The following is a 13,046-nucleotide window of genomic DNA, read 5'->3' on the forward strand; positions in this document are numbered from 1 at the left end:
AGTGTCGACGGTGAAGAAACAAACGTATTTTCCTTTAGGGCCACACGTTACATGCTAAGGGCAATGAAGGAGGTGTTACATATTTCTGATACTACAAGTACCACAAATAAGGGTATTATGTAGGGTGGGAATAATCTACTTGTAGTTTTTCCTGAATCAGATAAATTAAAGTGTGTGATGATACGTGGGTTTCCTCCGATAGAAAATTATTGGAGGTATACCTTTTCCCGCCAGAAGTGAGGGCGAGTTGGGAAACACACCTTAGGGTGGATAAGGCGCTCACACGCTTATAAAAACAAGTGGCGTTACCGTCTCCAGATACGGCCGCCCTCAAAGAGCCAGCTGATAGGAAGCTGAAAAATATCCTAAAAAGTATATACACACATACTGTTGTTATACTACGACCAGCAATCGCCTCAGCCTGGATGTGCAGCGCTGGGGTGGCTTGGTCGGATTTCCTGACTGAAAATATTGATACCCTTGACAGGAACAATATTTTATTGACTATAGAGCATTTTAAGGATGCATTTCTATATATGCGAGATGCGCAGAGGGATATTTGCATTCTGGCATCAAGAGTAGATGTGATGTCCATATCTGCCAGACGATGTTTATAGACACGACAGTGGTCAGGTGATGCAGATTCCAGACGGCACATGGAAGTATTGCCGTATAAAGGGGCGGTCCATCGGACCTGGTGGCCATGGCAACAGCTGGAAAATCCACTTTTGTTACCCCAAGTCACATCTCAGCAGAAAAGGACACAGTCTTTTCAGTCTCAGTCCTTTCGTACCCATAAAGGCAGGCGGGCAAAAGGCCAGTCATATCTGCCCAGGGTTAGAGGAAAGGGAAGAAGACTGCAGCAGGCAGCCCATTCCCAGGAACAGAAGTCCTCCACAGCTTCTGCCAAGTCCGCAGCATGACGCTGGGGCCATACAAGCGGACTCAGGTGCGGTGGGGGGTCATCTCAAGAGTTTCAGCACGCAGTGGGCTCACTCGCAAGTGGACTCCTGGATCCTACATGTAGAATCCCAGGTGTACATTGGAAATTCGAGACGTCTTCCCCTCACAAGTTCCTGAAGTCTGTTTTACCAACGTCTCCCTCCGACAGGGAGGCAGTATTGGAAAAAAATTCACAGGCTGTATTCCCAGCAGGTGATAATCAAAGTACCCCTCCTACAACAAGGGAAGGGGTATTATTCCACACTATATTGTGGTACTGAAGCCAAACGGCTCGGTGAGATCTAAAAGATTTGAACAATTACATACAAGGGTTCAAATCAAGATGGAGTCACTCAGAGCAGTGATAGCGAACCAGGACGATATGGTGTCACTGGATATCAGGGACGCTTACCTACATGTCCAAATTTTGCCCTTCTCACCAAGGGTATCTCAGGTTCGTGGTACAGAACTGTCACTATCAGTTCAGACGCTGCCGTTTGGATTGCCCACGGCACCCCGGGTCTTTACCATGGTAATGGCCGAAATGATGATTCTTCCTAAAAGAAATATGGACGCTTTCCTGATAAGGGCAAGGTCCAGAGAACAGTTGGCGGTCGGAGTAGCACTATCTCAAGTAGTTCTACGACAGCACGAGTGGATTCTAAATATTCCAAAATCGCAGTTTTTTCCGACGACACGTCTAATGTTCCTAGGAATGATTCTGGACACAGTCCAGAAAAGGATGTTTTCTCCCGGAGAAGAAGACCAGGGAGTTATCCGAGCTAGTCAGGAACCTCCTAAAACCAGGAAAAGTATCAGTGCATCATTGCACAAGGGTCCTGTGAAAAATGGTGGTTTCTTACAAAGCGATCCCATTCGGTAGATTTCACGCAAGAACCTTTCAGTGGAATCTGCTGGGAAAATGGTCCGGATCGCATCTTCAGATGCATCAGCGGACAACCCTGTCTCCAAGGACAAGGGTGTTTTCTTCTGCGGTGGCTGCAGAGTGCTCATCTATGAAAGGGCCGCAGATTCGACATTCAGGACTGGGTCCTGGTGACCACGGATGCCAGCCTGAGTGGCTGGGGAGCAGTCACACAAGGAAAAAATTTCCAGGGAGTGTGATCAAGTCTGGAGACTTCTCTCCACATAAATATACTGGAGCTAAGGGCAATTTACAAGGCTCTAAGCTTAGCAAGACCTCTGCTTCAAGGTCAGCCGGTATTGATCCAGTGGGACAACATCACGGCAGTCGCCCACGTAAACAGACAGGGCGGCACATGAAGCAGGAGGGAAATGGCAGAAACTGCAAGGATTCTTCGCTGGGCGAAAAATCATGTGATAACACTCTCAGCAGTGTTAATTCCGGGAGTGGAAAACTGGGAAGCAAACTTCCTCAGCAGGCATAACCTCCACCCGGGAGAGTGGGGACTTCAGCGGGAAGTCTTCCACATGATTGTAAACCGTTGGGAAAAACCAAAGGTGGACATGATGGCGTCCCGCCTGAACAAAAAACTAGACAAATATTGCGCCAGGTCAAGGGACCCTCAGGCAATAGCGGTGGACGCTCTGGTAACACTGTGGGTGTACCAGTCAGGGTATGTGTTCCCTCCTATGCATCTCATACCAAAAGTACTGAGAATCATAAAAAGGAGATGAGTAAGAACGATACTCGTGGTTCCGGATGGGTCAAGAAGGACTTGGTACCCGGAACTTCAAGAGATGCTCACGGAAGAACCGTGGCCTCTACCTTTAAGAAAGGACCTGCTCCAGCAGGGGCCTTGTCTGTTCCAAGACTTACCGCGGCTGCGTTTGACGGCATGGCAGTTGAATGCCGGATCCTGAAAGGGCATTCCAGATGAAGTCATCCCTACCCTGGTCGAAGCCAGGAAGGATGTAACCGCAAAACATTTTCACCGCATTTGGCGAAAATATGTTGCGTGGTGTGAGGCCAAGAAGGTCCCTACAGAGGAATTCAAACTGGGTCGTTTCCTACATTTCCTGAAAACAGGACTGTCTATGGGCCTAAAATTAGGGTCCATTAAGGTTCAAAATTCGACCCTGTCAAATTTCTTCCAGAAAGAACTGGCTTCAGTGCCTGAAGTTCAGACGTTTGTAAAAGGGGTACTGCATATACAGCCTCCTTTTGTGCCCCCAGTGGCACCTTGGGATCTCAATGTTGTTTTGAGTTTCCTAAAGTCACATTGGTGATCCACTCACCACTGTGGAATTAAAATATTTCACATGGAAGGTGAAGATTCTATTAGCCCTGGCTTCAGCCAGGCGTGTGTCAGAATGGGCGGCTTTATCATATAAAAGCCCTTACTTAATTTTTCATTCTGACAGGGCAGAATTGAGGACTCGTCCTCAATTTCTCCTTAAGGTGTTTTCTGTTTTTCACATGAACCAACCTATTGTGGTACCTGCGGCTACTAGGGACTTGAGGACTCCAAGTTACTTGACGTTGTCAGGGCCCTGAAAATATATGTTTCCAGGACGACTGGAGTCAGAAAATCTGACTCGCTGTTTAGCCTGTATGCACCCAACAAGATGGGTGTTCCTGCTTCTAAGCAGACGATTGCTCGCTGGATTTGTGGTACAATTCAGCTTGCACATTCTGTGGCAGGCTTGCCACAGCCAAAATCAGTAAAAGCCCATTCCACAAGGAAGTGGGCTCATCTTGGGCGGCTGCCCGAGGGGTCTCGGCTTTACAACTTTGCCGAGCTGCTACTTGGTCAGGGGCACACCCTGACTGAGGAGGACCTGGAGTTCTCTCATTCGGTGCTGCAGAGTCATCCGCACTCTCCCGCCCGTTTGGGAGCTTTGGTATAATCCCCATGGTCCTGACGGAGTCCCCAGCATCCACTTTGGACGTCCGAGAAAATAAGAATTTACTTACCGATAATTCTATTTCTCGTAGTCCGTAGTGGATGCTGGGCGCCCATCCCAAGTGCGGATTGTCTGCAATACTTGTACATAGTTATTGTTACAAAAATCGGGTTATTCTTGTTGTGAGCCATCTTTTCAGAGGCTCCTTCGTTGTTATCATACTGTTAACTGGGTTCAGATCACAGGTTGTACGGTGTGATTGGTGTGGCTGGTATGAGTCTTACCCGGGATTCAATATCCTTCCTTATTATGCACGCTCGTCCGGGCACAGTATCCTAACTGAGGCTTGGAGGAGGGTCATAGGGGGAGGAGCCAGTGCACACCACCTGATCCTAAAGCTTTTATTATTGTGCCCTGTCTCCTGCGGAGCCGCTAAACCCCATGGTCCTGACGGAGTCCCCAGCATCCACTACGGACTACGAGAAATAGAATTATCGGTAAGTAAATTCTTATTTTTTTACACTTTATGGCTATCAGCCTGCCATCCACAGTCTACGGATGGTGGGGACAGCCCCGGGTTCATCCTTGGCCCTCGGGTGCCTGGAGGTGAAGGACCCCTTTATTGGGGGGTTCCCACTTCCCCAAGACCCCGGTGCTGGTTTTTAAAATCCTGGGAACTCCTATGCTAATTTTCCCAGGTATTTTTACAACCAGGACCAGCCAAAAGAGCTCGGGGCTGGTTATATTCAGGAGGGGGGACCCCACGCAATTTTTGTTTTTATTTGTAACTAGTTTAATACTGTACACAATGAAGCCCTGCACGGATCTCATTGATTCATTTTATCATGTCCAGCAGTGCTTTACTAAACTCTCCCGTAAAACACTGCCCGACAATACGAATTTCTCTAACGTCCTAAGTGGATGCTGGGGACTCCGTAAGGACCATGGGGAATAGCGGCTCCGCAGGAGACTGGGCACAAAAGTAAAGCTTTAGAACTACCTGGTGTGCACTGGCTCCTCCCCCTATGACCCTCCTCCAAGCCTCAGTTAGATTTTTGTGCCCGAACGAGAAGGGTGCACACTAGGTGGCTCTCCTGAGCTGCTTAGTGAAAAGTTTAGTTTTAGGTTTTTTATGTTCAGTGAGACCTGCTGGCAACAGGCTCACTGCATCGAGGGACTAAGGGGAGAAGAAGCGAACTCACCTGCGTGCAGAGTGGATTGGGCTTCTTAGGCTACTGGACATTAGCTCCAGAGGGACCGATTACAGGCCCAGCCATGGATAGGTCCCATAGCCGCGCCTCCGGCCCCCCTTACAGAGCCAGAAGACAGAAGAGGTCCGGAAAATCGGCGGCAGAAGACGTCCTGTCTTCAACAAGGTAGCGCACAGCACTGCAGCTGTGCGCCATTGCTCTCAGCACACTTCACACTCCGGTCACTGAGGGTGCAGGGCGCTGGGGGGGGGCGCCCTGAGACGCAATTAAAAACACCTTGGATGGCAAAAAATGCATCACATATAGCTCCTGGGCTATATGGATGAATTTAACCCCTGCCAAAATACACAGAAAAACGGGAGATAAGGCCGCCGAGAAGGGGGCGGAGCCTATCTCCTCAGCACACTGGCGCCATTTTCCCTCACAGCTCCGTTGGAGGGAAGCTCCCTGGCTCTCCCCTGCAGTCACTACACTACAGAAAGGGTTAAAAAAGAGAGGGGGACACTAATTAGGCGCAGTATAAACAATACAGCAGCTATAAAGGGAAAAACACTTATATAAGGTTATCCCTGTATATATATAGCGCTCTGGTGTGTGCTGGCAAACTCTCCCTCTGTCTCCCCAAAGGGCTAGTGGGGTCCTGTCCTCTATCAGAGCATTCCCTGTGTGTGTGCTGTGTGTCGGTACGTTGGTGTCGACATGTATGAGGAGAAAAATGATGTGGAGACGGAGCAGATTGCCTGTAATAGTGATGTCACCCCCTAGGGGGTCGACACCTGAGTGGATGAACTGTTGGAAGGAATTACGTGACAGTGTCAGCTCTGTATAAAAGACAGTGGTTGACATGAGACAGCCGGCTACTCAGCTTGTGCCTGTCCAGACGTCTCATAGGCCGTCAGGGGCTCTAAAGCGCCCGTTACCTCAGATGGCAGATATAGACGCCGACACGGATACTGACTCCAGTGTCGACGGTGAAGAGACAAATGTGACTTCCAGTAGGGCCACACGTTACATGATTGAGGCAATGAAAAATGTTTTACACATTTCTGATAATACGAGTACCACCAATAAGGGGTATTATGTTCGGTGAGGAAAAACTACCTGTAGTTTTCCTGAATCTGAGAAATTAAATGAGGTGTGTGATGATGCGTGGGTTTCCCCCGATAACAACTGATAATTTCTAAAATGTTATTGGCATTATATCCTTTCCCGCCAGAGGTTAGGGTGCGTTGGGAAACACCCCCTAGGGTGGATAAAGCGCTCACACGCTTGTAAGAACAAGGGCTGTACCCTCTCCTGAGATGGCCGCCCTTAAGGATCCTGCTGATAGAAAGCAGGAGGGTATCCTAAAATGTATTTACACACATACTGGTGTTATACTGCGATTAGCAATCGCCTCAGCCTGGATGTGCAGTGCTGGGTTGGCGTGGTCGGATTCCCTGACTGAAAATATTGATACCCTAGATAGGGACGGTATATTATTGCCTATAGAGCATTTAAAAGATGCATTTCTATATATGCGTGATGCACAGCGGAATATTTGCCGACTGGCATCAAGTCTAAGTGCGTTGTCCATTTCTGCCAGTAGAGGGTTATGGACACGACAGTGGTCAGGTGATGCGGATTCCAAACGGCATTTGGAAGTATTGCCTTATTAAGGGGAGGAGTTATTTGGGGTCGGTCTTTCAGACCTGGTGGCCACGGCAACAGCTGGGAAATCCACGTTTGTACCCCAGGTCGCCTCTCAACATAAGAAGACGCCGTATTATCAGGCGCAGTCTTTTCGTGGGCAAGCGGGCAAAAGGTTCCTCATTTCTGCCCCGTGACAGAGGGAGAGGAAAAAGGCTGCAGAAATCAGCCAGTTCCCAGGAACAGAAGCCCTCTCCCGCCTCTGCCAAGCCCTCAGTATGACGCTGGGGCTTTACAAGCAGAATCAGGCACGGTGGGGGCCCGTTTCAATGAATTTCAGCGCGCAGTGGGCTCACTCGCAAGTAGACCCCTGGTTCCTTCAGGTGATATCTCAGGGGTACAAATTGGAATTCGAGACGTCTCCCCCTCGCCGTTTCCTAAAGTCGGCTTTACCGATGTCTCCTTCTGACAGGGAGGCAGTTTTGGAAGCCATTCACAAGCTGTATTCCCAGCAGGTGATAATCAAGGTACCCCTCCTGCAACAGGGAACGGGGTATTATTCCACACTGTTGTGGTACCGAAGCCGGACGGCTCGGTGAGACCGATTATAAATCTAAAATCTTGAACACTTACATACGGAGGTTCAAATTCAAGATTGAGTCACTCAGAGCAGTGATTGCGAACCTGGAAGAAGGGACTACATGATGTCTCGGGACATCATGGATGCTTACCTTCATGTCCCAATTACCCTTCTCACCAAGGGTACCTCAGGTTTATGGTACAGAACTGTCACTATCAGTTTCAGACGCTGCCGTATGGATGGTCCACGGCACCCTGGGTCTTTACCAAGGTAATGGCCGAAATGATGATACTCCTTCGAAGGAAGGGAATTTTAGTTATCCCTTACTTGGACGATTCCCTGATAAGGGTAAGATCCAGGGAACAGTTGGAGGTCGGTGTAGCACTATCTCAGGTAGTGTTGCGGCAGCACGATTGGATTCTCAATATTCCAAAATCGCAGCTGATTCCGACGACTCGTCTTCTGTTCCTAGGGATGATCCTGGACACAGTCCAGAAAAAGGTGTTTCTCCCGGAGGAGAAAGTCAGGGAGTTATCCGAGCTAATCGGGAACCTCCTATAACCGAGCCAAGTCTCAGTACATCAATGAAATGGTTCTGGGAAAAATGGTGGCTTCCTACGAAGCAATCCCATTCGGCAGATTCCACGCAAGAACTTTCCAGTGGGACCTGCTGGACAAATGGTCCGGGTCGCATCTTCAGATGCATCAGCGGATAACCCTGTCACCAAGCACAAGGGTGTCTCTCCTGTGGTGGTTGCAGAGTGCTCATCTTCTAGAAGGCCGCACATTCAGGACTGGGTCCTGGTGACCACGGATGCCAGCCTGCGAGGCTGGGGAGCAGTCACACAGGGAAGGAATTTCCAGAGCTTATGGTCAAGCCTGGAGACATCACTTCACATAAATATCCTGAAGCTAAGGGCCATTTACAATGCTCTAAGCTCAGCAAGACCTCTGCTTCAAGGTCACCCGGAGTTGATCCATTCGGACAACATCACGGCAGTCACCCACGTAAACAGACAGGGTGACTCAAGAAGCAGGAGGGCAATGGCAGAAGCTGCAAGGATTCTTCGCTGGGCGGAAAATCATGTGATAGCACTGTCAGCAGTATTCATTCCGGGGGTGGACAACTGGGAAGCAGACTTCCTCAGCAGACACGACCTCCACCCGGGAGAGTGGGGACTTCACCCAGAAGTCTTCCACATGTTTATAAAACTCGACAAGTATTGCGCCAGGTCAAGGGACCCTCAGGCAATAGCTGTAGACGCTCTGGTAACACAGTGGGTGTACCAGTCAGTGTATGTGTTCCCTCCTCTGCCTCTCATACCCAAGGTACTGAGAATTATAAGATGGAGAGGAGTAAGCACTATATTCGTGGCTCCGGATTGGCCAAGAAGGACTTGGTAACCGGAACTTCAAGAGATGCTCACGGAGGATCCGTGGCCTCTACCTCTAAGAAGGGACCTGCTCCAGCAAGGACCCTGTCTGTTCCAAGACTTACCGCGGCTGCGTTTGACGGCAGGGCGGTTGAACGCCGGATCCTGAAGGAGAAAGGCATTCCGGATGAAGTCATTCCTATCCTGATCAAAGCCAGGAAAGATATAACCGCAAAACATTATCACCGCATTTGGCGAAAGTATGTTGCGTGGTGCGAGGCCAGTAAGGCCCCGACGGAGGAATTTTCAACTAGGTCGATTCCTACATTTCCTGCAAACAGGAGTGTCTATGGGCCTGAAATGGGGGTCCATTAAGGTTCAAATTTCGGCCCTGTCAATTTTCTTCCAAAAAGAACTAGCTTCAGTCCCTGAAGTTCAGACGTTTGTGAAAGGGGTACTGTATATACAGCCTCTTTTTGTGCCTCCAGTGGCACCTTGGGATCTAAATGTAGTTTTTGGGTTCCAAAAGTCACATTGGTTTGAACCACTTAAATATGTGGAGTTAAAATATCTCACATGGAAAGTGGTCATGCTGTTGGCCCTGGCCTGGGCCAGTTGCGTGTCAGAATTGGCGGCTTTATCCTGTAAAAGCCCTCATCTGATTTTCCATTCGGACAGGGCGGAATTGAGGACTTGTCCTCAGTTTCTCCCTAAGGTGGTTTTCAGCGTTTCACCTGAATCAACCTATTGTGGTGCCTGCGGCTACTAGGGACTTGGAGGACTCCAAGTTGCTAGACGTTGTCAGAGCCCTGGAAATATAGGTTTCCAGGACGGCTGGAGTCAGAAAATCTGACTCGTTGTTTATTCTGTATGCACCCAACAAGCTGGGTGCTCCTGCTTCTAAGCAGACTATTGCTCGTTGGATTTGTAGTACAATTCAGCTTGCACATTCTGTGGCAGGCCTGCCACAGCCAAAATCTGTAAAAGCCCATTCCACAAGGAAGGTGGGCTCATCTTGGGCGGCTGCCCGAGGGGTCTCGGCTTTACAACTTTGCCGAGCAGCTACTTGGTCAGGAGCAAATACGTTTGTAAAATTCTACAAATTTGATACCCTGGCTGAGGAGGACCTGGAGTTCTCTCATTTGGTGCTGCAGAGTCATCCGCACTCTCCCGCCCGTTTGGGAGCTTTGGTATAATCCCCATGGTCCTTACGGAGTCCCCAGCATCCACTTAGGACGTTAGAGAAAATAAGAATTTACTTACCGATAATTCTATTTCTCGTAGTCCGTAGTGGATGCTGGGCGCCCATCCCAAGTGCGGATTGTCTGCAATACTGGTACATAGTTATTGTTACCAAAAAAATCGGGTTATTGCTGTAGTGAGCCATCTTTTCTAGAGGCTCCTCTGTTATCATGCTGTTAACTGGGTTTAGATCACAAGTTATATGGTGTGATTGGTGTGGCTGGTATGAGTCTTACCCGGGATTCAAAATCCTTCCTTATTGTGTACGCTCGTCCGGGCACAGTATCCTAACTGAGGCTTGGAGGAGGGTCATAGGGGGAGGAGCCAGTGCACACCAGGTAGTTCTAAAGCTTTACTTTTGTGCCCAGTCTCCTGCGGAGCCGCTATTCCCCATGGTCCTTACGGAGTCCCCAGCATCCACTACGGACTACGAGAAATAGAATTATCGGTAAGTAAAATCTTATTTACATCAACATCGGTTAACTCAAATTGAAAAAACACGGTAGTTTAGTAAATTAATGTGTGTTCTTTTTTTCTTTTCAAAAAGTTGCAATCTCAAACAGCTGAAATCATCTCAAACACAATTGTTAGTAAGTTTACGACAGGTGGTCCGCTCACAAAGATGTGTACAACATAGGAGTGAGTACCCATAGGCCCTCATTCCGAGTTGTTCGCTCGCAAGGCGATTTTAGCAGTATTGCACACGCTAAGCCGCCGCCTACTGGGAGTGAATCTTAGCTTCTTAAAATTGCGAACGATGTATTCGCAATATTGCGATTACACACCTCGTAGCAGTTTCAGAGTAGCTTCAGACTTACTCGGCATCTGCGATCAGTTCAGTGCTTGTCGTTCCTGGTTTGACGTCACAAACACACCCAGCGTTCGCCCAGACACTCCTCCGTTCCTCCGGCCACTCCTGCGTTTTTTCCGGAAACGGTAGCGTTTTTTCCCACACGCCCATAAAACGGCCTGTTTCCGCCCAGTAACACCCATTTCCTGTCAATCAGACTACGATCGCCGGAGCGAAGAAAAAGCCGTGAGTAAAAATCCTATCTTCATAGCAAATTTACTTGGCGCAGTCGCAGTGCGGACATTGCGCATGCGCACTAAGCGGAAAATCGCTGCGATGCGATGAAATTTACCGAGCGAACAACTCGGAATGAGGGCCATAGTTAGCTCTGTGCATTCAGTGTAGGAGCAGTTGGACTTACTTGCATTCATTTTTGCATCGATTTCATAGCCACAGACTTGGATTCTATTTATAGATCTGGTGCACATTAGTTTGCCATTTGCTTTCTGTTTTTGTATATTATTAAATGACATATATTCAGGGGTGTTGCTGGAAGTGACTGCACTTAGCTGGAGCTATATTAAAATGCATGTGTCTTTATTCCCTACCAGAGAAGTACAACTTTCTGGGCATCAGTATTGTGGGACAGAGCAATGACCGTGGGGACGGGGGAATATACATTGGATCTATTATGAAAGGTGGAGCTGTGGCAGCAGATGGGCGAATCGAACCTGGAGACATGCTGTTACAGGTATGATACTATATTCTGTTACTACTACTACCAATTACTCCTAGTAATATGTAACCAGCTAGCTCCAGCGGTGATTTACTTTATAAATATCAGGTAGCTGTGTCTTCTGTATGCTCTTTCCTATTGGAATCTACGATCATTCTTATCTGTACACTTCGGCTTATCCCGACATTGAAGATCCTGACATCAGAGGGGGTAAGTATTTTTAACCCCCACGCTAACACTTTGGGTGTGGCGGCTAGGGCTAACTCTTGGGGGGTGGTGGCTAGAACTTAACCCCCAGTGCCTAACCCTAAACCTCCCAGTGCCTAACCCTAAAACCAAAAGCCATCCCCCCTCCAGGCCCTATTCCTAAAAATTACCCTGATACTTATCTTCGGGATGTTGGCTGTCGGTCTTCCGGCGCCAGTGTCCCGAGGGGTGTCGGTATTCTGGCATCGGTCCTCTGACCGCCGGCATCCCATCTGTACGCATCCCGTACATCCAAAGTAGAGGTGTAAAATGGCACAGGTGAATGGCTCTTTGGAGCTGAATTGGATGCATGGATCTCCAAAGCTACTGCTCGGAAATCCACGTTTCTCCCTTCTGGGAGTCCACCCGCTAGGCGTACCTACCCGGGACTGTCTGTTCAGTCCTTTCTGTCCTCCAGATTTCGTTCTAGGGCCCGGGGTGCCTCCAATGCAGCTAGAGGCTCCAGAGGTAAGCCTAAGAAATCAGCCTTTGCTGGCTCTCAGGAACAGAGCACCAGTTCAGCTTCCACAAAGACTTCGGCATGACGGTGCCCACCCATCCCGAGGGGATCTCGTGGTGGGAACTCCGTTAAGTCACCACAGCCACATCTGGGACGGTTCCTGCCAAGATGCCTGGGTAAGGGACCTTATCTCTCAGGGTTACAAGCTGGAGTTCGACGGTGCTCCTCTCCAACGATTTTTCAAGTGCTACAGCAAGGACAAGGTTACTACTCCAGTCTGTTCGTATGCCAAAACCAGACTGGTCTGTGAGACCCATTTTGAATCTGAAGTCCTTGAATCCTTACCTGAAGGTTTTCAAATTCAAGATGGAATCTTTGAGAGCAGTGATTACGGGCCTGGAACAACAGGAATTCCTTGTGTCCCTGGATATCAAGGACGCCTACCTACATATCCCAATTTGGCCTCCTCATCAGGCCTATCTGCGGTTCGCCCTACTGAAGATCGCTACCAGTTTCAGGCGTCGCCCTTCGGCCTATCTACAGCTCCGAGGGTGTTCACGAAGGTGGTGGCGGAAGTGATGTTCTAGCTCAGAGTCCAGGGGGTCAACATTGTCCCTTACCTGGACGATCTCCTGATAAAAGCAAGTTCCGGGGAGCTCCTACTGCTCCATATAGATCGCACTATCCAACTTCTGTCTCACCACGGGTGGATCCTTAATCTATGGAAGTCTCAACTGGAACCGTCTCAAAGGCTCCTGTTTCTGGGTATGATACTGGATACTGTAGCTCAGGGAGTGTTCCTCCCAGAGGACAAGGTGAGAACACTTCAAGAGATGGTTCGCATGGTTCTCCGACCTGCTCGAGTTTCCATTCATCTTTGCATAAAATTGTTGGGAAAAATGGTAGCCTCATACGAGGCGATACAGTTCGGAAGGTTCCATGCAAGACCCTTCCAATTGGACATCCTGAACAAGTGGTCCGGTTCACATCTTCAGATGCACCAGATGA

At 48.9% G+C, this 13,046-nt stretch overlaps 1 protein-coding gene across 4 annotated transcripts in view; it reads left to right on the forward strand.

Moving 5' to 3' along the window:
* DVL1 (dishevelled segment polarity protein 1) overlaps positions 1 to 13,046 on the forward strand; it is a 533,415-nt gene that overhangs the window by 412,786 nt on the left and 107,583 nt on the right. For all 4 annotated transcript variants that reach the window (XM_063943028.1, XM_063943025.1, XM_063943027.1 and 1 more), the window contains exon 8: positions 11,208 to 11,347. In XM_063943028.1, coding sequence (XP_063799098.1) covers positions 11,208 to 11,347 — 140 coding nt within the window. The remainder of the gene's footprint in view (positions 1 to 11,207; positions 11,348 to 13,046) is intronic.

Source organism: Pseudophryne corroboree, chromosome 10, assembly GCF_028390025.1.
Source record: "Pseudophryne corroboree isolate aPseCor3 chromosome 10, aPseCor3.hap2, whole genome shotgun sequence".
NCBI classification, from domain to species: domain Eukaryota; kingdom Metazoa; phylum Chordata; class Amphibia; order Anura; family Myobatrachidae; genus Pseudophryne; species Pseudophryne corroboree.